The sequence below is a fragment of the Sorex fumeus genome, unplaced genomic scaffold (genome assembly GCF_029834395.1).
Source record: "Sorex fumeus unplaced genomic scaffold, SorFum_2.1 ptg000100l, whole genome shotgun sequence".
Taxonomy (NCBI): domain Eukaryota; kingdom Metazoa; phylum Chordata; class Mammalia; order Eulipotyphla; family Soricidae; genus Sorex; species Sorex fumeus.
In genome coordinates this window covers 5,756,088-5,780,331 of record NW_026606157.1, presented here as the reverse complement: position 1 = coordinate 5,780,331, position 24,244 = coordinate 5,756,088, and the positions used below count along the sequence as shown (strand labels likewise).

The 24,244-nt window shown below is 37.5% G+C and overlaps 1 protein-coding gene across 1 annotated transcript in view; it reads right to left on the bottom strand.

Moving 5' to 3' along the window:
- Window positions 1-24,244, bottom strand: part of PDE3A (phosphodiesterase 3A) — a 299,748-nt gene that overhangs the window by 113,673 nt on the left and 161,831 nt on the right. The window contains exon 2 of the mRNA XM_056134583.1: window positions 346-396. Coding sequence (XP_055990558.1) covers window positions 346-396 — 51 coding nt within the window. The remainder of the gene's footprint in view (window positions 1-345; window positions 397-24,244) is intronic.

Genomic DNA, 24,244 nt, shown 5'->3' with positions numbered 1-24,244 from the left:
AAAAGAAGAACATACAGGGAAAAATTATCAAAGGAAGTGAATAAAATCAAGAGAGTAAGCTGGCTGATCAAAATGCAACTTGCAGAGTCGAGATGAATACAAAATCTACATTCATATAAACACACCCAATACAGGATACCAGAAAGCTCCTACGAGGAATATACGGGCATCTGCCCTTGGGATTTGAAACCAGACTTTAATTACAGCTAACTTAAATAAAAACAAATGGCATGATTATTTTGCCTCTTCCTCTCTCTATTTCCTATTCATTTTTGAGATTTAGAAAATTCATGGCTCAAAGTGTGAAGAAACAAAATGCAAAACAGGAAAGGGAAAGAGACTGACCTGTGATCCTCTCGGACCCCGTTTGTGGTCCCAATCTGAATGCCCCATGAGCTGGAAGATAATATAATAATGATAGCGGTTAAAATGATATGTATTTCATGGGAAATATTTAAACTCTTCCTTTTAAGAAAGTATCAGGCTTCCCAGTCATGCATTTTGTAGCCATTTTGCATATATCGACATTTATGAAATTCTGGTTTGGTAGCTAATATTTCATCAGCTAGTATAAGGTATTTTGATTATGTCTGCAATTTTTCCTGTGACAAAAGATTGCTAGTAGAATGCTTTACAGTTCTTTGAGAGATGCATCATAGAGCAAAAAAAGCATTTAAGACTGTATTTGCAGATTATTAAGTTTTTAATCATTAGGAAAATATCCTGAACAAGTCGGCTAGTGGAACGTAATTTACCTTCAAAAACAGTCAACACCAGAAAGACACCATATTTTGATGACTTTTAATTATGTTTTGAGAATGGCACAAAAATATAAGTTTTTTTTATCACAAATCACAAATCACAAATCATCCTGTTAATCGTCGATTGCCTCGAGCAGGCCCCAGTAACGTCTCCTTCATCCTAGCCCTGAGATTATATTCAAGGCTCTTTAGGAGAATGAGACCCATCAAGTTTTTTTTATAATAAATAAATAATTTTGAGGGAACAAAATTAAAGTGATAAACACTATTAAATCCCCAAATTTAGATTTTCATAATAAAGAGATTCAACTGGCATGATCAAGTTATTCCTGTATCGGCAATGTCTGTGAGCCACTCTACTGAACAAGCATATTGACTTATTGAAAATAACACTGAACTAGAAGAACATTAAGGAAATGCAAGACACTGACTGAGAGGGATAAAAAGTCCATCCATCTGTCCCATGCTCTGCTCAGATAAGCTCAGGTGGGAACCCCCAGGAGACGCTAGCACAGAGCATGTGAGGATCCTTAAGTGAATGCTAACCCGGGGCTCACAACTGGCAAACATCACCAACTCAGAGCAGTGACATTGAGCAGAGAAAAACCTGAACTTTTCACAATAGCTACAAAAACAAAAAAAAACACAATAAACTAACCATCTAATGAAAACCGTAGCACTTCACTGACCAACACATAATGCTCTCGGCTGAGATGGATATCCACAGTATCCCGTTTTACCCAGAAGAATCTGCAGGTTTAACTCAATTTCAATTAAAGCTAAAAGCATTTCCTCGAAAACTGAAAAAATAAGGTCTAAATTTCATCTGAGAAGACAAAACGGAATCTGAAAATATCAAGAGATGAGATTATCCTTAAGGCTATTAGATGTATTATAAAATTCCAGCCAGGTTATGGAATAATGACTTCAGACCTAAGATCCAAATAAATGAGATTTGAGAAATTTTAGTTTGGGGGCCAGATTCAGCTTCAGTGCTTGAGGATTGCTCCTGGTGGTGCTTGGGGGAGCAAGAGATAGCGTGATCAAAGAGAGAATCCCCCCTAACGCCCCCTTGCCAGCACCCACCCACTATACAGTATGTGCTCAGCCCACAGAGCTATCTCAATGGCCCAGATGTGGCCAATAAATTCAAGTGCAGTCAGCAAAAGTGAGAGAGAAAATATTTCAAAAAATAAAGGACGGACAGTACAGCAGGTAAGGCACTTGCCTTGCACACAGTAGTTAAAATTCAACTCTGAAGCCTTTTAAAAATTACATGAATAATAAGCATGGCAAGAAAAGTAAAAAATAGAAAAAAGCAATTTTAATTTAAAAATAACTAATTTTTTAACACGCAATTATTTTAAGTCTTGTTGTTATTATAATGATTTAGTTATCACTTGGCTAATGCACAATTTGGAGTGAGTTAATCCAAAAAGTCATCATATAAAATTGAGTGCTTGCATAATTTATATTTAATGCTTTAAAAAAATTCAGACTTATTGACATTACAACAGCTAGTAAATATTCATTAATACTAATTTAAAGTTGATTATTATAATGTTCCCAAGTATTAATCAACTAAATAAATAGCCTGATTTAGAAACATATAACTTAAGAACATTTAATTAGTCTCTCACAGAGTTATCAAAAACAATTCTTGGCATGTTTCAGTTACCTATGTCATTGAAGCCTGAGGATTATCTTTTATTACTAATAGAAAAAAAGTGATGCTTGTTTGGTAAACTGGTGAACAATTTGAGCTCAGGGCTATTAGAGAAAAGTGATTTTTAAGTAGGCTTTGTTTTTCCTTTTCCTCACTATTTTATCTAAAGCTCCTGAACAGAACCCTTTTTCTGAAGCTGACCCTCATGACTATAATTTTCTCTGTTAATAAGCTTAAAGTAACTGGGTAATATGGTAGCAAATTCTTCTCTGCATGAACATCTCAATGAAAGAGGCAAATCTGACATACTGCAACCACACATATTGATTACAGATGGAATGTTTGATTATGAGAGGTATTAAGTCAAGTTGGTAACAATTTTTCAGTATCATCCAAAAAAAAGTTTACAAAACAAACAAAAACAGTTCTAGACTAGGTTTAGTTTTATGATTATAATTTTGGAGATTTTGTGCTATTTGGATAAAGTTTATGTTAATGATGGTATAGAGTATATGGTTCAAATAATTTAGTTCCAAATATAAAAAAATAAAAACATCTAAAGAGATGTATATCACACACACAAAAACAAAAATAAGGATCTATTAAATTCACTGCCATCTAACTTTAATAATCGTAATTAAAGAGGTCAACTTGGGAAGCCAATGTAATGATTCAGCAGGCAGAGTGCTTGCCTTGCAGGCAACCAACCCAGGTTCTATCCCCAACATTCCATAGGGTCACCAGAGTGCTGCCTGCAGCAAACCCTGAGTGCAGAGCCAGGGGTAAGCCCTGAGCCCTGAGCAGAAGTATAACCCCCAAAACCGATAAACAAAGCAAAACAAAACAAAAACAATGACAAAAAAGGACAATTAAAACAATTTCAAAATGAAGACTCATTTAGGCCACCATTTACTACACAAGAAAAGATAATCTGTTAATTCACAAAACCAAATTTAGAATATAAAGCTCTGAAAATGAAGTTTGACTAGCATGTATTTCATTCTATTCTAAATATATATTATACATTCGTATTGTCCTGTTTGAAAGCTCAGTTCACCAAACATTTAGCATTTTAACATGGTATGAATATTACTGGGCTGGAGCGATAGCACAGCTGGTAGGGCATTTGCCTTTCATGCGGCCGGCCAGGGTTCGATTCCTCCATCCCTCTCAGAGAGCCCAGCAAGCTACTGAGAGTATCCTGCCCACATGGCAGGGCCTGGCAAACTCCCCTGGGTATAACTAATGAATGTTACTATTCTCAAAGTAATATAAAAGCTTTAGAAATCTACAAGTTAAAAATAATCCAAATAGGAACAAACACAAAAATGATAAATAAGAAACTAATAGTTCTGCATTCAGTAAGAGTCCAAGGAAATAATAGGATTTTTGTCCCTTTAGAATTGAGGAAATTATTCAAAGGTTTTACTATTAAAATATTATTAATGAAAAAATTCAGCATCATTTCTGGGTTGAGTATGAGGCTCTCTCAGCAGGTTCTAGAAATTGATTTTTAAATGCAGAGAATGGTGGTAGAGAGGTTTGATGGGGGTTGGGACCCTTTTCTATTCCACAATCACAGTATACATGGCATAGGAAGGGAGAAGACAGGAAGAATAGACTTCTATTTTCAGATGATAGTATTTGGATTTGAGGCAGGGTTAGCAAGATGGACCAGACCCAGGACTTACTCCTGACTCTATGTCAGGGATCACCCCAGACAATTTTCCGAGGACCACATGCAGTGCTGGGGATCCAACCAGGGTCAGCTCTGCGCAAGGCAAACACCTTATCCCTGTAGTATTTTTTAAAAAAATTTTAATCTTACTTATACGGGATTTCATTCACTGTCAAAAGAACACTATATTTGACTAAAGAAGAAAAGAAAGACAAACAGAAAGTTTCTAGTATTCATTTAAGAAATGTAGAGAGTGGTGACATATTATTTCAGAGATGATTTAATTTAACATAAATCATTTGATCATGTTTTCAAAACCCAACCATAAAACTAAATGTTTAGAAAATGCACCGGCAACTCCCTGTCCCCCTGTCAGCTAATAAGGACAAATGAAAAAAAAAAAGTTAGTCAGCGATCACCAGAGAAGGGGAGAGCTGCCACAAGAAACAGGTGAACTGCAGAATTGAGGGCAAACTCTTGTTGACTTCCTAGCAGTGAGCAATCCCAACCACCCTTGGAACAAAATAGGTCAGACAGGAGTCAGGTTGCAGAGGAGTTGCAGGTAGTCCTTTGACATTGTATTGGGATTAAATAGGAGCCAGAAACAGAACTGCGGGTGTGTCCTGGAGAGAATAGAGCAGGTAGGGGAGGAGCCTTCCATGCAGCCAAATTGGGTTCACTCTCTGGCACCCCAGATGGTCCCCCTACTTATGACACGAGTGATCCCTGAATGCCAGAAGTAAATCTTAAGCACTGTCATGTGTTGCTCCCCCCACCCCCCGCCCCCCGCCAAAAAAAAAAAAACCTGGAATATGGACAATAAGGAACAGAAGCAAAAACTTTTCAACTTTGGTGTGCTCGGTGTGTGTGTGTGTGTGTGTGTGTGTGTGTGTGTGATTGTACTTATCATGGTTAACCTATAAACTTAAAAGAAAATGCAAAGCAGCATGGTATCTTGGCAATTCTGGAAAAAAAAGAGACAGAACACTTAACAACATAACATGACACTTTCTTTTTAAAGGAGGCATTTTCATAATTTTAAGATTGGTTATCCAAAAGAAATGTAAAATACACACACACAGAGATCTCCAGATGAGCGATCCACTCAGTCTGAGACAAGAAATATGAATAAATTTCAGGAAATTCAAGCGGGCTCTAGTTTTTTTTAAGCATGGCTACTGAATTCAGTAAGAAGAAAACAAAATAAAAATATGTCTCATGATCAATAAAAAAATGTCCTCCTGGATACTTAACTGTGGCTACTATGAGGAATAGTTCCATTTTAATAAGCATCTTCTTAGTTTTGGGGTTATACAGATCAATAAGGTAACACCAATCTATGGCAAGTTCTACTTGACAAACTTCTCTTAAAACAACAACATAAACATCCTTCCGTTTTTGTTTTTCCTCAGCTCCCATCAACCAGAACTAAGCAACTATACAGTCTGATATTTACTCCTGCAAAACATAGTGCATTGCATTGGAAGAAAAAGCACTGGGAAGCCCTTAAGTTCCTCCATATGAAATCATGGTCCCTCTTCTGGAAGAAATTCTCTCTTATTTTTTAATACTAAATTTCTACATCATGGCCCTCAGCTCACAGTATGTTACACCATGCTTAGTTCCAAGGAAAACAAAACTGCTGCCAAACACCAAATTTCAAAAGTTCACGGGAGAAGAAAAAGGAAAAGCCAGCATGGGAATAACACAGCTCTCTCTGAGCAGAGATATTTTCAATAATAGCCTGAGAAATGAGGGCAGTTGGAAGGGTACGTCTGTAGGTAAAATATTTTCCTCCCTTCCTTATATATTTTTCCTGTACTATTTTTCTCCTATTGTTTTTGTTAATATAAAAATGAATGCTGTTTAAGGAGTTTTTGGATGAAGAATTTACCACCTCCAAGAAAACTGAACCAAGTTTGCATCTATCTGTGAAACACAAAAGTTGCCTGTATTTGAAGAGACATGAGGTTTTAGGTATGAAAAATGAAATGGATAGAAATAAGCATCCTATTATCCCCGAGTTGCTGCCTAGAAAGTCATTTTTCTTTTCCACCTGTTGAAAATTACTAAACTAGATTTTTTGAGCCATTTGAAAAGTCATAAATATTATTCTACATGTACCGTGACATAGTGTAGGTGCACATTCATGTAGACTACACATAAAAATGTGTGGCAACACCTTCTCCAGATGGAACCCCGGTGACCCTGAGCTCCTACAAACGTAGCTCTGGCATACGGGTACCAGGACATTTTTTCCGAACCCAAATGGGGCCACCCCGGCTCCCAGGCAACCTCTGATTCCGGAAGTCATGCCCACAACTGCCTCCCAGCGCCATCTTACAGCACACAGCAACAAAGAAGCAAACCAGCTGGAGGGCCCCACAGCTCCCGGAGAACGCTCCAGGTCCCAAACAGAGCCAATATCACCGGGAGGTCCCAGATGGTGTAGGTGCTGCCGTCCCGCCTTCTCCAGATGGAACCTGGTGACCATGAGCTCCTAACAAGCATAGCTCTGGCATACGGATACCAGGACATTTTTTCTGAACTGCGCGGCCACATAATCGGCCGCACGACATCTCCTTATATACAAAGTGATCAATGGAAAGTAAATCATCCAACATTTCTCCCTGAAAATCAGGCTTAACTCTTTTGCAAACCACAACACCCAAAAGGAGAGAGAGAACAAAGGGGAATGCCCTGCCACAGAGGCAGGGTGAGATGGGGGAATGGGGGGTGGGAGGGATACTGGGATCCATGGTGGTGGGAAATGGGCACTGGTGGAGGGATGGGTATTTGAAATAAATTAATTAATTAATTAAAAAATGTGAGGCAACAGTGCAACCTTTATAATTCAATCCTTATAAACCTATAAAGCAATGGTTCTTGTAGGCCCACTTGGCCTGAGATGCTGTGGGCATAAAGCACCAATCAAGTGTAGACAACTTTTCTGATTTACAAATAGACATCAGACCCACCAGATGAGGAGAAAGACAGAGAGATGCTTAAAGTGTAGAGCTTGGGAGGGCGTGAGGCAGAGGGGCTGGGCTGGAGTACACTATGAAGGATGAATGCCAGAAGGCAGGTCTCAGGGGGGATGGGAAAGCCCACCGAAGGAAACTGAGGCACAGACCTAAGGTAGAGAGAGGAAAGCTCATCTGAGCATCCTCCTTTCAAGTCTATAAAACAGCTGGATCTTCCCCTCCTAAGCACAGTTTTGGATTTCTGTTCTTCCTATGACATGAAACTGTCAAAAAATTCCTGATGAACTTCATCAATGAAAAGTGGCAAAGCTATTTTTCTGGAGAAATATTCCCGACAGGGTTCCCCCAAGGCATCATCACAGATGCCTGGGGCACAACAGTACTGCACTGTCCACAGACATGGGTTCTGTTTGCCAAAGGTAGGACCTGCCTTGGAACTGCACATTTCCAAGTGTGGAGCTTTCCTTGGAGAAGCAGAAACAAGCCCTGTTTCATTACCTGATGACTACTTCCCTGGCATACGTTTCCTTTTGTGAATAGCTTCCCTAAGAAAGCTTCTCTCTCCAGAATCCAAGGGGGATGAGGGGATCAGTCCCCTTGCTTCCCTAACTACAGTTCCACCCATTGGCTGTCCCCTTGCTGGAAGATGCATGGCAGACAGTGTGGGTCATCATTGGTTAGTCCTTTGAAGAGAATTACTTTCCATTTTTGGTGGCTTTTTCTGCTTCAACTGCTAATGTTAATGGAGCACAAAGATGAAAATTGCCTATGTCAGGTTCCTCAGAACAGTGCTCCTGAATCAGTGTTTGCTGGGAACCATCAGACAATGTGGAATCTCTGAGGACCCCTCATAATTTGTTAGGCTCCCATTTTCGAAAGGTACTTGATTAAGTTTGGGGCTTAGAAGTATGGTTCTAGAAAGGATTTAGACCAGACCCTTTTTCAAAAAAATAATAAAAGGGTCTTAGGACTGGAGAGAAAGCAGATAAGGGGTTTGCTTGGCACACTGCCAACCCCAGTTCCACCCCTGGCACCACATAAGATCTCCAGATCACCACCAGGAAGGAACCCTGAGCATAGACTCAGGAGGATGCCCTGAGAATCCCTGGAGTGACCCTCAAACCAAAATAAAAATTAATTTTACAAACAGAGAAACTACCTCTAGCCTCTTTCGGGTAAGAGAGGCCTGATCAGTATCATCATCTCGGGCCAGTCCCATTTCCTCCTGTACCCTCACAGCTGCTCACCCATGAGTCAAGCTCCCTTTGCATCTTTACAATGCGATGCAGCAAAGACTTGCTGGTAGGCAAGACATGGGTCTATCACTGATGACCACAAAGGACCCCAAGGAAGTCTACCAGACACCTCAGAGGCCTGTTTGCACTCGGGTGGGCCAAAGGACCAACTTTTTCAGTCCTCTGGTCTAGTCTGATACCTACCAAGCTGTAGGAAGATCTTTCCCAGGACCTGAGTCTTTTTTTTTTAATCATTCCTATAGTAATTTCATTTTCTCCCTTTCTACCCATCCTGAAACTTGAATTAGCCAGAAAACGAAATGGTTTCTTTAGCATTGGCCCTCCTTAAAAAGCCCCAAGAGCCTGAAAATGAGAAAGCACCAAACCACTGAAGCCGAGGGCTGCTTTTTTGCTCTAAGAGTTGGTGATGACGGCCTCCTTGCAGTAGCCTGGCAGAGACCAGAGTCCGATCCTGATCGAGCATTCTGACCTGCAGCCAGGTACAAGCTCGCTAAACAATGCGCCCCGGGAAAACATCCAATCAAGAAAGAACAATCTCAAATTCTGAGATCTGAAATCCCAAACTCACTGCTGCAAGGATCTGTCTAGTTCCGAAAATACTAATGATGTCCCTACAATGGCTCAAAATGCTTTCATATTCTATTTCTGTCTCTGTTACCATGATGGCAATCATTACCCTGAACCTTTATGTGGCCATGGGTACTACAAAGCCTCCATTGTTTTTGCCTAATATGTTGTGACTATCTTGACTGCAAGGAAACTGGTATCTTTTATTACTACTATTCATTTTCGATGCCAATAATAATGCAGTTCTCCCAGTTCTGTACTTATGCACTGTTTCCCTCTGAGACATTTTTACAAAGAAATAACAAGAAAGTTAAGGTAAGCTTGTGAAAACCTACATAATAGAATTACTTCTTGGATATTCCCCATACATTTTAGTATTGTTTGTCTGGAGGAGTCTTACAGAAAAGGAACTTTTAAGTGATTATTTTCTGTAGAGGATAGCACATTTTTACTTCAAGAAAAATTAAATGTATTTCATCAAACATATTTTGTAAGAAACATCAACAGTTTTCTACATGTTTTTATTATGTAATTTTTATCTCATAATCAAAAACAGACATACGATTCCTACTTTATAGATATGTAAATGAACTGTAAGAGATGAAACTAACATAATCAGACAATGGTTAAACACTGGTTGAAAGTTATTTCAATCTGATTGCAAACCATACATTTTTGCCTACTGTACTCCTTTTATCAATAAAGAATGGTAAATTCTAACCAAGTATTGAGTTTTGGGCAATGAAATATATTGGTAAGGAAACAGAAAAAGACTTGAGGTTTGATTTGTCTTCAAGGAACTTATGGTAGCAATTAAATGTGATGGATTTATTCTTCCAATGTTCATGTTCAATTTCCTAGTTGCTACCTTCTTTAAAACTGTGGACTAGGAGAAAATACAGGACTTTCTCTGAAAATCTGAGGAAAGACAGTGAATTAATTAGATTTTAAAATGTTGGCTATGGAATTACTTCCAAATGTAAAGCAGGGACAAGGTCTGTGGTCTAACGGGTAGAGCAAACTGTGCATGGTGGGTACAATGCTTGTCATCTGAAGCCCAGGTTGGTTGCTGGGAATGCCTTGATATCCCAGAACCACTGGGGTCCAACCCCCAACAACAAGAATGAAAAGGTGTAAAGCAAATTTACTGTCACCTGCTGAGTTCAACTCTCCATTAACACAACTCAAAAGTACAAAAACAATTTTTTTTTACTTCTTCATCTGCCCACTCATTTGTACATTCTTTCAACAAGCATTCAGTAGTATCCTCAATCGTACACCTAGCCCTATGTTCTAGGTAAACATAATCAACATTATTTTGCCAGCCCGAAATACCACAGAATCTTGAAGTACATTCTGGATCATCACAAAGGGCAGCAGAAAGGTTCTACAAGGTCAGTTCAACTAGATCAAATCCCACCTCTGATAAGATACTCAAATCTTCTTAGGTACATTATCTTGGGCAACTAACTTATGTTACCATGTTCAGTTTTCCTGTCTCTAAGATACAAACACTAATAACATCTAACACATGTGGGCTCTAGGAGCATTTAGTTATTTTAAAATAAAGGCATATTCATATTATACTAGCTCTTGTGCACCAGTACTCAGCAAACAGTAAGAACTAGTTTAACTTCCATTTAAAATTATATAGTATTATTTAGGTGTTACTGCATTCTAATTCCTTGAGAAAAACATGTAATTCAACTAGGTAATAATATAGAGTTATTTTCCATTCAACTAGAATAATGGGAATCCATTCCTTGCTCATGTCAACACACAATTTATAAAATTTGATCAAATATATAAAACAAAATTTTATGCACCATTACTCAGAGTAACATGTAACACATGTACATGAACCCACAGCATACTAGTTCGCTGAATCAGATTCTGAACTATTTTCTGTCTAACAATTGAAAAAAAACAGATTTTACCATTACAAGGTCCCCTTGGTGATGAGATGCAATAATGAGAATTGGCATAGCTTCATTTTCCCAAGGCTGAAAGGGTAGCAACATCTGAGTCACAAGTAACAAATGCTGGAAAGATCAGTTGGGAAAAAAGCCATGTGTGGGTCTGTTTAATATGGAAAAGATTTACACCTTCAGGTATATAATCTATTAGAAACACAAGCACATTTCCAATGCCAAATGGTAGCTAGGCCTAAACAAACAAGAAAATAAACTCAACGAACAAAAATGTCAAATAGCTTTCTAGAGTAACCAAACTAAAAAAGTTTTCGACTCTGGGAAGTACAAGAAAATAAAATTGTCCTCTGAAATATAAAACAAGTGATGATTGTTTTAAATGCAAACATAGTTACTAGTTTAAAAATAAAGAACAGATAGTGTAATTTGTATTTTGTAAAGCAAAATACAAAAAATAACCCATAAAACCCTTTGGTTGAATATTAAAACTAGATAAAATTAATTCTAAGTAAACAATACATGAAATAAAATCCAGTATAATAAATCTATACAATATTTTAACAACCACAAGACAAAAATATTTTAATTGAGGTATCCTAATTTACAATGGAATTAATATTGTTTTATGCTTATAATGTTACTGCATCATCATCACCAAGAGAATGCCTTCATGCTCCATCTTCCTCCCCCTGCTGACTCTTGGTCCCTTCTCCTCTTCTTCCTCCTTCTTTGGAAGCCTCACACCTTAGGTCTGCTGACACTCTCTCTCTCCTATGAGGGAGATGATCCTGCACATGTCTTTCTTCTTGATTCACTTCTCTTTTAAGGGCATCATGGCTTCGATGAATTATTCTTTAAAATGTATTTGAGATAAATGTAGAATTCTAATCACTCTGGCTAAGAGCTACATGATGAAAGTAGGTAAAGGAGTTAACATGATACCTCTCAATATCTGTATTGCAAACCATAGTGCCCAAAAGAGGGGAGGGAGGGAAGGAGGAAGGGAGAGGGAGAGGGAGGGAGGGAGAGGGAGAGGGAGAGACAGAGAGAGAGAGAGAGAGAGAGACAGAGACAGAGAGAGAGAGAGAAGAAAGGTGCCTGCCATAGAGGTAGGCTGGGGTTGTGGGGTGGCAGGAGGGAAACTTTGGGCATTGGTGGTGGGAAATGTACACTGGTGGATTAATGGATGTCAGAACATTGTGTCACTGAAAACTGATCATGAACAGCTTTGTAACCGTGTATCTCATGGTGGTAAAGGTAAAGGTAAAAGGTAAAGGTCCTCCCGTTGATCGTCGATTTGCTCGAGCGGGCCCAGTAACGTCTCCATTGGAGATTTTGTTGTTACTGTGTCTGGCATATCGAATACTCTCGGTAGCTTGCCGGGCTCTCTGAGAGGGGCGGAGGAATCGAACTCGGGTCGGCCATGTTGGCTGCTTGTAAGGCGAACGCCCTACTGCTGTGCTATCGCTCCAACTCATCTCATGGTGAGTTTTTTTAAAAAGGAAAAAGGCAAAAAAAAAAACCAAAATAGACTAATGGCATTAATAAAAATGTGTATTTTTTATCCCCTAAAACAACAACAACAAGCTTAGAACTCTGCAGCCCTAAATCTTGATTGTAAGTGCATGTGAATTTTATAGTTTTTTTTTTACAAATATCTCTCCAACTATTTCTGCAAATGATTTGAAAATCATTTTTAAAGGTCCTCACTTATTCTTCTCATTTCCTTCTTTACTCATTGGCTTAGACTGGATCATGTCAATGTTACTCTTCACAGGCAAGACGCCATTTCTATAATGGCTCATGAAAGGACTCATTCAAGGCTACCCCCTCCTCCAATCTAAAAGTAATAAAATGTAGTCAAGCCCATTCTGACAAGTTCATAAGACTAATCTATAAAATCAATTTTTCTTTAGACAAAAATTTAGAAATCCTACGAAAATAATTAAATCCAGACACTGACTCAATTGTGGCAAGAGTTTTAAGGCAACAAAATTCATGAGGTTATGCTTTTAAATAACTTTTTAAGTTTGTTCTTTCTTTTTCTCAACCAAATATTCTCATATATTGCATGTGGTATAAACAGCATACTTCTTAAACTGTTGCACTAAAATTAATAATGTGTGCTGAAAGGGAACAAATTACTTTGGTCTTCAAATTGTTTACATTTGTGTACCTATTAAATTGTAGATAAATTACTATTTAGTTGGTAAAATGTGATGTTCAGTAATAAAACTAAATCAAAGGGAACATTTTTAAATCATCCTTTTAAAAATGGTCTCAAAATCAATAATGCAACTTTTAAAAATCAATCTTAAAATTTGTTACTTAAAACCATGGCTCTCTAATTTAAGTTTTTATTCAGGATACAAACCACAAACCTTGAAATCACTTTTCGTATAATTTTCTTATTGTAAAAGCTATATTCTCCCCCCACCAAAACCTTTTCACAATATCTTAAGTCTTATTTAACTCAATGCTTAGCCATGTTTTTCAACAGTGCCAAAAACATTTCAGCAAAATGACAAAATTTCAAACATTTTCCATGCTACTTCCTCCTCCCTAAACAGCCTCACTTTGGGAAGCTGTTGAGAAAAGGGCAGCTTGACTAAGTAGCAGAGAACAGAATGTGCCAACCCCATTTCTTGTGCCTGGGGTTTCTTCTTTTTCCTCTGTATTTGGCATTGCCAACGTTTAGTTCTACTTTCTACAATTAGTAAGTTTTAACCAAACGTTCATTTTGTCCTTAACTTCTTGCATGCTTCTGGATCACACTGAGTACATGGACTACAAATACTCTCTTAGTCCATGTTAAAGATAAATCACTCCCCTGTTCCAAATTTGACCCAAGCCCTCAATTCTATTTCATGAGTCCAAAACACATTTATAGGTTAAACATTATTCCAGAAGTTTGCTTACACTATTATCAAAATTGTTTTGTAGAAAAAGAAAATCCTCTTGAAATTTTTTTCACTTGCAATGTATTATAGGAGTATCATTCATAGATGAAAGAAAAAACAATATAAGATTGTGTCCCAAAAGTATGACAGAGACAGAAATCAAAAGTTTATATAACTACTAAATTTTGTGGGCCAGAGAGATAGTAAACTGGTGAAGGGGCTTATCTTGCATATGGTTGACCGTGGTTAAATCCCTAGCACCACAAATGATTCACTGAGAACTGACAAGAGTGATCCCTGAGAACAGAACCAGAAGTAGGGCTTGAGTAGGCCACAGTTAATGATGGAGAATGACCAAGGCAGTCTTGAGAAACAAGATGGGAGGCATCATGTTTAAACTAAATAACAATGTAACACTAATGAAAACAGTGTGGTCTTGGAATAAAAGTAGGAACACAGACCAATGGGACACAAATAGGAAAGCAGAAATAAATCCACATATATGGATAATTAATTTATGAAAACAGATCTAAGAGCATAAAACAAAGAAGGAAAATTCACTCGAACAAGTGGTGCTAAGAAAACTAGACAGCCACAGGCAAGAGAATAAAACTAGAGTTTATTAGTTTTATTAAACAGTCTCACATCATGCAAAAAAGTTAACTCTTAATAGACTAAAGACTTAGATGTTAGAACTGAAACCATAAAACACATTGACAGGAATAGTGGCAAGACATTATGTGACTCAGCTTTCAATGGTATCTTCGGGGAACTGATGATCAGTAAGGAAAGCAAAAGCAAAAAAAAAAATAGACAAATGATAGTACATCAAACTATAAAGCTTCTGCATGCGAACAGAAACAGCCATAAACAAAAGGATACCTTACCGAATTGGGATGAAATTTTGCACCCCATATATCTGACAATGATCAGATAAATGGGGTGCAAAATGATATACAAAGACTTCACAAAGTATAAGAAAATGAAAAAAATTAAACAGGTAAAAATCTGAAGAGAAATTTCACCATAGAAGTTTTGTACAGGAGAGAAAAATGATCATTAGTAATTATTAATAAGGACATGAGAATCAAAATGACCATGAAATAGAACATTATATCTAAGAGAATTGCCTGTATGAAAAAAAGAAGCCAGAAACATGGGGCAGGAATGCTGGGAAAACAGATAAGGCGCTTGTCTTGCATGTGGCTGACCTGGGTTCAATTCCAGGCATCCCATCTGGTCCTCTGAGCACTGCTAACAGTAATTTCTGAGTGCAGAGTCAGGAGTAACCCTTGAGCATCACTGGGTGTGTCCTCAAAGCAAATCAAACAAAAAATATCTAGAAACAATAAGAGCTGGGAGAGTATGGCGAAAAAGGAACTCTCATTCTTTGTTGATGGTGACATAAATGGATGTCGTCTCCATCTCCATGAACAGTATGAAGATTTTTCAAAAACTAAAAACAGAATTCCATACGACCCAACATTTCCATTTGTAGGTATCTACCCAAAAGACAAAAAACTAATTCAAAGAAGATATATTCAAGCCCCTGATCATTACAGCACTGTTTACAATATATAAAAGTCTAAAACAACTCCAGTGCCCAATCACAGAGGATAGGGTGAAGAAGATGTGATACATACACATAGGTGTGTATATGCATATATACATATATGTATGTATACATTAATCTATACACGTATATACACACAGTGAACAACTGCCCAATTGTTAGAAAAAATAAACTCTTGCCTTTTGCTACCATATAGATGAAAGTGGAGTTGGATCATGCTGTGCAAAATTAGCCAGAAGGAGAAAGACAAATACCATTTGATCTCATTAATATGCAGTGAATCCAACACTTAAAAGCATCAAAGTGGACACACAATAAATAGAAAACTTTGATTATAAAAACTGAAAAATGGATTTTTTTTGTGTTTTGGAGGGAGAAGGCGAGTGTCTTAAAGGCAGTACACAATGATATTTTCTATTAAATATATTTCCCTTCCCAACCACAACTTAATGCCCTAAATGTTTCAACAAGAATTGTATTTCGACATAAACTGTGATCTATAAATAGTGGGAGGCACGGAACTTGACAAATAAAATATTTTAGATGACTGCCACATCACACTCAACATTCTTGAATGAAATTGCTACAGAAAATCCTTTGAATTTTCACTGTTTGCTAGTGAATTTAAGAGTAGAAAGCAAAACTTAAAAAGCCATTATATTTTCACATTTGAAAACTGAAAATCATCGCCACTTATGGGAGGATGGTGGTGATTTTGTGTTTTACTACACTTCTTCTGTTTTAGTAGCAGAAAGGGAATGGAGGGCATCTTTTAATGTGTTTCTGACTGGTCAGAGTGGGGAATGCCCACACACTCTACCTTTTCAACATGACCAATTCAATTTCTCAGTGTCAATAACTCACATAGCAGAGTCACATCTTTTTGAGTATAACCAAACTAAATTCAACACAGCCCGAGTTTGGAACATTTTTATTCTTTCAAATAATTACCTAAACTTGGAGAAAATGTTTATGATTTAAATAGTTATCGTTATATTTAGAACTTAATACCGAAAGATGATTTTAACTTCAAAGGACAAAGTTAATGACAGACAGTTCTATGAGACTGTTCGTAATATAGAAATTTTTCTAAAATTATTTTAGAATTTAATGCAATAAATTGGCAGATATTTTACTTTTAGCCTTTTTCCTTCTTACTGATTCAACAATTAACATCCTTTTAAACAGGTCTTATTTTATATTTATTTATTTTATTTTATGTTTATTGAATATAACATTTATAGTTAAGGATAAAACATACGCAGTAAAATTTCTTGGAATGAAATCCCAATTTCAATCTCACTAGTTTCATAAATCTGGCTGTGATATTTTCACTTTCAGCTTTAACCTTTCATTTGTAAATTGAAGTTCAACCAACTTCATCTAATATATTTTAAGATGAGATACTCAGTCTATTGCTTAATGACTTTTTATTTCTTTTATAATTAAAATTAAATGCAATGAAATAACATACAAAAACAGATACTGTTTTGGCCGTGCCAGAATGAATTTTCCCATCTCTCAACACTGTTAGTTCCTTCTCATGTTTCATATTTCATTGAAAAAAAAAACACCACCTCCTGAGGAACACATGCTACAACTAGACAATCCTCCATCCATCCATCCATCCATCCATCCATCCATCCATCCATCCGACATCAATATGTACTGAATACTAGTCTGGGCCCAACATAGTAATCAAGTCCCAGACTGAGCAGAAAATAACAACTAGGTGATTTGCTTCTTCTTCTTCCTTTATGTCTCTACTTCCTGGTCTACGTCCTGCAGTTGCTGCAACCTTGAATAATCTGGTTTCTTTTTCCATCAAGTACTTACTGTCTCTCTGAATTTTCAAATGACAGAAAGCTACAGTGAATAAGCTACTTATTTTAACTTAAAATTGTTTCACCTCAATAGAAATACAGACATGCCAAAGAGTTGTAAGTCAAGGAAGGATGCAAACAGTAGTACTCAAGAAGAGCTGCTTTGCCCCTCACTTTAATTCAGAATTATCTGCCTGTCAGCTTGTCTCAGAGCCCAGACTTGCTAGATGTCCATACCATCTATACCATTTACTCTTCTTCCTTTTTCACACAACCCCAATTTTTTTCTGGATGGAAAATTATCTCCATTTAAAAATGGTATTTCCTCACCTCCTGGCTATCATACATCGGGGAAGCAGGAAACAGTCTCAAACACTATGCAAATGTGCTAAGAAAACGCTTTTAAAAAGCAATCTTTGCTGAGTTTGCATTATATGTCCTCTAACTATTCCACACTTCCTGGTTGGTAGGGATACTGGCTTCTGGAGATGAAGAAAGACCAAATGACAAAAAAAAAATCACCTGGTGGGAAAGATAATTGCTCTGTTCCAACATCCTAAAGCCAGGGTAATGCCCTGATTGACATTGATTGAACATACACATCTGACTGTATGTGCATGTGCATTTTATTCCCCAAGAAAGACAATTACAGGTAACACAAAAGTACTGGGAACATCCTTGGAAGCGAAAGATAAACAGATTCACACACAGTAGCTGACTTCAGATTTGCTCCAATGCAAGACCATAGCAATCCAACTAAATGATGGGTACAGAATAGAAGAAATGATGCCATCAGTCTGATTCTTACTATGAATATGACACAGATCAAACTTAGCTTTCTCAATTAAACAAACATGGTAGAAATTATTGGTGAATATCTCAGTTCTTCCTATGCTATATACCTTGACTTAAATAGAAGTCAAAGTAAAACAAGCAAAACAAAGAGAATAAATTAATATGTTTCTCAAGTCTCTTTTTCAGAACCTGGATTAAATAATTGTTTTCGGGGAAACAGTTAAAACAGAGTTTGGAAATACTGAATATACCTATTGTTTTTAAAATAGAACTCTACATGGCTCTTTTATCTTATGGTCTCAGAATGATAAAAAAAATTAATTGCTTAGTCTTTTCAATTCTTCAAATGTATTTTACTGCAGAAATTAAATTCTTTATTGTTGAACATCCATGCAGTGCAATTTGGGAAACAATGAATAATTCTGTTCTTCAAAATTTTATAACTTTCTTTAAAAAATATGAGAATATCAGAGATGAGTGCAAAAAATTAACTCCCTCTAAATGAGTCCTGAGAATGACTATTAAACTTAAAATCTTCCAGAGTACTTTGACTGCTTTGTTTTAAAAATAAAAGTGCATAACAATTAAGTTAGGAAGTGAAAAGACAGCCTGGTAAACAGGATGACCCAGTAAATATTTGCAGATAATAAATCAGATAACAAACTTGATCTAGAACACTTTGACACAGATTACCGGACCCATAAGTAATGAAAAGAAATGAACACAACTTAAAAGTGAATAAAGATGAAATCGACTTTTCTCAAAGAATGTGCACAATATAGGTAAGGAACACCTGGAAAGATGCTTTAACATCATCAGTTCTAGGGGGGAGGAACTGCAAAGTTAAAGCAAATTGAGAGGCCATTTGCACACAGAAGATGACTATTATAATATCTGAAACAAAGAAAATGAAAAGCACTGGTAGGCTGTAAAGAAATGTTTCAACTGGAACTTCCCAAACTTCAAAAACTCACATGGCCGTTTTTCCAAGTGCTAAACATGGAGTGACCATGAAATCCAGCAATTTCACTCCTAGGTAAAGAATCAAGAAAAATGAAAATCTACATCCACATGAGAATTTGAATGTGAATGTCCATGGTGAAATTATTTATGAGAGCTGAAAAGTAAAAATCACCCAGATGAATGAATCACTGGATAAGTAAAATGTGGTCAATTTATATCATTTTAAGGGACTGGAGCGATAGCACAGTGGTAGGGTGTTTGCCTTGTGTGCAGCCAGCCCGGCAGAACCGGGTTTGATTCCTCTGCCCCTCTCAGAGAGCCCCGGAAAGCTACCGAGAGTATCTTGCCCACACGGCAAAGCCTGGCAAGCTACCTGTGATGTATTCAATATGCCAAACACAGTAACAACAAGTCTCAAAATGGAGATGTTACTGGGTCTGCTCGAGCAAATCGATGAACAACGGGAGGGCAGTGCTACCCACAGTGCTTATATAATTTTATTTGAAAATAAAAAAATAAATTAGTGTTATCTGTTTACGTGAATAACATTTCAAAGTGAAAGAGATTAACTCACAAAAGAACACAGTTTTTGGAAACCTTTTTGGGAAGGCAGGGCGGGCACATTTGGGTCATCCCCACCCAGCTCAGTTCTGACTCCTGTGTCTGAGCTCAGAGAGGGCTCCTGGTAGGGCTCTGGGGACCATATGTGGTGGGCAGACCTAGGATTAAACTGGGGTCAGTTTCATACAAGCCAACTGTGTCACCCTGTATTATCACTCTAGCTCCTGTTTGATTTCTTTTATAAAAATCCAAAACAGGCAAATATGTAAATACAGACAAAATATAAATCTGTTGTTGCCAGAGGTTGGAGGGCCTATAGAGAAGGAGGAAATGAGAAGAGATTGTTAAAGGACCCAGGGTTTCTTTGGGGGAATGATAATTCTCTGCTAATAGATAGTAGTGATGGTTTTATGGCTCTGGATTTATAAGCCCAATGAATTTTAAATGGGCAAATTTCATGCTATTTGAATTCTAACTCACGTTGTTTACAAAATTTAGCACAAATATATCTCAGATCATTTGCTTCATCATCTCCATTTAAATTTGAGGTGTGCTAAAAATATTGTGAAATAGAGTAGATTATTATAATTAACTTATTTATGGAAGATATTTTAGCTGTATTAAATAGCAAATATAAGCATAACTTATTTCTAACAAAGTGATACATATGTGCATAGTAATCATTACTCCAACGATTAGCTATTTCAGAATTATTTAGGCAATGTTCCACTTAAAATAGTTCTACTGTAGGGCCTAATGCACCAAAGGAGATTTCAAAGGTACTTATGTTGCTTTTCTTTCAAAATTGGTTCCAGAAGTAATTCTCCACTAAAGAGATACAACAGTCTGACATTTTGGGATTTGTCATTTTGAACCATAATTCACACAGAGGCTTTCCTTTTTCTTTTTTTTTTCTATGTGCAACTCCCCCTCTTGAAATAGAAGGGTGTCAATTTCAGAATTGATATGAGTGTTTTGAACTGATTTTATCTGATAAGGGGAATGGGAGCTTGGCCGAAGACAGGCCAGGCTTTAGAGAGGGATTTTAAGGTATTTAGAGGCAATTACCTAGAATGGAGGTAAGGGAATCCCTCGGTTCTAAGGGGTTAGGCTGGTACTAAGATATCTAGAACCTCATATATGAAGTAAAAAGGTTATGAATACATTGAAAAGAAAATTTGAGCTTGCTTTTGGGCTACATCTTGTTTGTTTTTTTTAAATTTTTATTAGTGAAACACCATGAGGTACAGTTGTAGACTTACAAATTTTTGTGCTTGGGTTTCAGTTATACAATGATCAAGTACCCATCCCTCCACCAGTGCCCATTCTCCATCACCACTGATCCCAGTATCCCTCCCACCCCCATCACCCCCATCCCACTCTGCCTCTGTGGCTGGAAATTCCCTTTTGTTCTCTCTCTCCTTTTGGGTGTTGTGGTCTGCAAAAGAGGCATTGAGTGGCAATCATGTTCAGTCCATAGTCTACTTTCAACATGTATCTGCCCTCCTGGGAGGATCCTCCAAACACAACTACATCTTGTTATGCTCACTCCTGGCTCTGTGTTCATGAATCAGTCTCTGTGCTGAAGGGACCAGGAATTCCAGGATTGAACTGGGATTGGCCACATGCAAGGCAAGTGCCTTGAACATGTATGATCTCTCTGGCCCCAAGAATTCATTTTTAAGGTAAAATGGACACCAAAGACTTTAAGACTTATATAAACATATGCTGCTCAGAAAGATGTCTATAAATGTAACTGTGGCTGTGTGAGAGGAAACTTTGAGGTCCTAGGAGGTAAAAGGAAGGAATACTTTCAAGACTTCTATTAAGCAAGGAGCCAAAGTAGCATCACTGAGTAGAGTTTATGCTCATTTCCTTCTTATATCCACCAGGAACTGTATAGCTTATTCAAGATAACCTTTGAACCCCTTCAAAGACTAAAGCCACATAATATTCATGATCTCATCTGTGTTTATACATGATAAAGCAACTATATTTGGTAAAGGTAAAGGTAAAGGCCCTCCCGTTGATCGTCGATTTGCTCAAGCAGGCCCAGTAACGTCTCCATTGTAGACTTTGTTGTTACTGTGTTTGGCATATCGAATACTCTCGGTAGCTTGCCGGGCTCTCCGAGAGGGGCGGAGGAATCGAACTCGGGTCGGCCATGTTGGCCGCTTGTAAGGCGAACGCCCTACTGCTGTGCTATCGCTCCAGCCCCAAAGCAACTATATTAACAGAAAAAAAAACCAAACGAAAGCAAAACCCAATAAATTAGAAAATCAACACAAGCAAAAGAGAAGCGACATCTGAAAGGTGGGATAGGAGGAAGAACGTATTCTTTGAAATGGGCAATTTCAATCTCAACTGTGTCCTGAATGTGTCTCTAAAGTATCCTTGAGCCAGAAAATGAGCCAAAGGTCTCACGTGGCTCATAAGCACCCCTATTTTCATTTATTTAATTCCACAGATCAGTACGAGGGCTCTTCTCCCTGCACTGAGAAGTGTGGATGAGAATGAACGTGGATGAGAAAATAAGAAGTATCCTCGGTGACAGGCATTGGAGGTAGGTTAATGGGAGACACCAGGAAAAAAAAAAGGAGGGTCTCAAAAAAATAAAAACCAAAAAGGAAATTTCTGAAACCTACGCATATACATGCTTTGATATGGATCCACGAATCCCATATTTACTATTCACTAAGGCAATGCATTGACTCTCATTTAACATAAGCTCACTGAAAGTCAAATTCCAACTAACTTGCTTTATAGTTTTCTCTTTACTACCTGTCTCTCCAGAGGAAGAGGGTGGGAAATGAAGGAGTGCCTCTATACATCCAGCAAACAAAGGCCTTGTCAGGGACCTGAGATACTGAGAAATCAATGAACTCTTACTGGGGCAAAGCAACAGCTCGGGTAGACTGAGCACATGACTGCATGCAGTAGGCCTTGTGGTTCCCAGGAACCACACGGTTCTCTGAGCACCACTTCCAGTGACTCCTAAGCACAGGGCTGGGAGTAATGCCCAAGTACCACCAGTGCGGTCCATAAAACAAACAAAAGAAAAAATAACCCAAAACTCTTAACTATAGTTTCTAGAATTGAGTGAAAACAAACAAACAAACAAACAAACCAGAAACCTAAGGAATAGGGCAAACAATGGGGAGTTCAAGCAGAATTTTCCATGTATAACAAATCTGATAGTAGCCAGTCTGAGTGTCCAATTAACTTGTTAGGAATTTAGAAAGTACTGCTCTTCTCAGAGGAGTGTGGCCAGTTATTTAAAGCAGCTTGACATCCTTATCAACAATAACTCCCTAAAGGGGCTGTACATCTCAAAGTTGGAGAAAGTTGTTGGAGTGTAATTTTCTTTCCCCTACAGAAAAATAAAATCTCACCAAGGTTAAGTGCAGGCAATACTACACAAATGACCTTGAGAAATTCTTTTCACTTCTCTGAGCTTCTGTTCTCATCAGCGTTCACTACTTGCCTTACTCATATCACTGGGATCTAAGCTGGAGAATATGAGAGATGTCATGTCAACCTGCTTCGTTACCAGATATGATGCTTGTGTATAGAAATCACCTTGAATTTTGAAACCGTTCCTAAAACACATTATGCCTTCTGAAAATTTAATGAGGTCAAGCTTCTTTAATTTTAAGATGACACCTCCTCATATCAATCAAGATTTTCCCCTGTAATGAGGGAATTGAATGTGCTACTTGGGAAGGGCAAGTATGAAAAAAATGCGTTCACAGAGACACAGCTTTATTTATCATGAGGGCATTGCCTTTGCTGAGGTTAGTAGCACAAAGAACGGATGTCCAAATAAGTATGAATGAAGTGGAAAGGAGAGTTGTCTAAGTGTAAGATCTCCATCCTAATGAGGCGAGAAGTGGTCTTGGGGAAGTTCAAGCAGGCTCATTTGGAGTGACATTAGGATCAGACTCCTGTTAGACCACAGGTAAGTACTATCCTGGCCTGAAATCTCATCAAAATCACTCAATGACCAGACTATTTTCATTCCCAGAATCTCAATTCTGATTGACTGTAAAGTTTTAATTAAAGAGTCTGAACCGGCATTGAATGCGGTGTTTGACAACATAGCTACTTTCTATAAAATGAACACAGCATCATTCTAATTAATGCATACAGATGAAATGCCTGGGGGAGGATTTGATTGATCTATGTTCCAATTTTTAATCTGTTTAGCTTAGGAAGCCATGCCCAGTTTTTTTTTTTTGTGCATTAACTAATTACTTTTTAACTTAAAGAGGGGGCTTTCTTAAAATGGAGTTTTCCATAATGTCAATTCTTAATAAAATGAATTGTGTAGTCATTAATACTGATTTATAGACTCAGTCAGGCCTTGCAAATTAAATGTGAATCTATTATCGAGTGCTGAAATTAGCTTTACCTCATGAATTGTATACTCTTGGGTCTTATTTTTATTTTCTTATGAGGGGTAGGCGCATGAGATGAGTAAAGTCAAATTTTGCCAACTCTACTACTTTGTGGTGCTTTTCAGAACGTTTGAGAGTCTGTGCTAAGGATATAATACCCCAGTGTTTTTAGAGTTCACTGATGGGTGGTGAGAAATGAAAGTAGTGAAAGAAAGACCTTTTACCTCCTCAAATTTGAATTCTTCAATTCGAATAAAGTCTGACACTAGAGTTATTAGAATTTTTTGGACTTGTTATAAATAAAAATATATGTACTTAAATAGTTGACAATGGGTCATAGTAAAGTGAGAGTTTTTGTCATAGCAAAATGACACAGTAAAATGACAGCC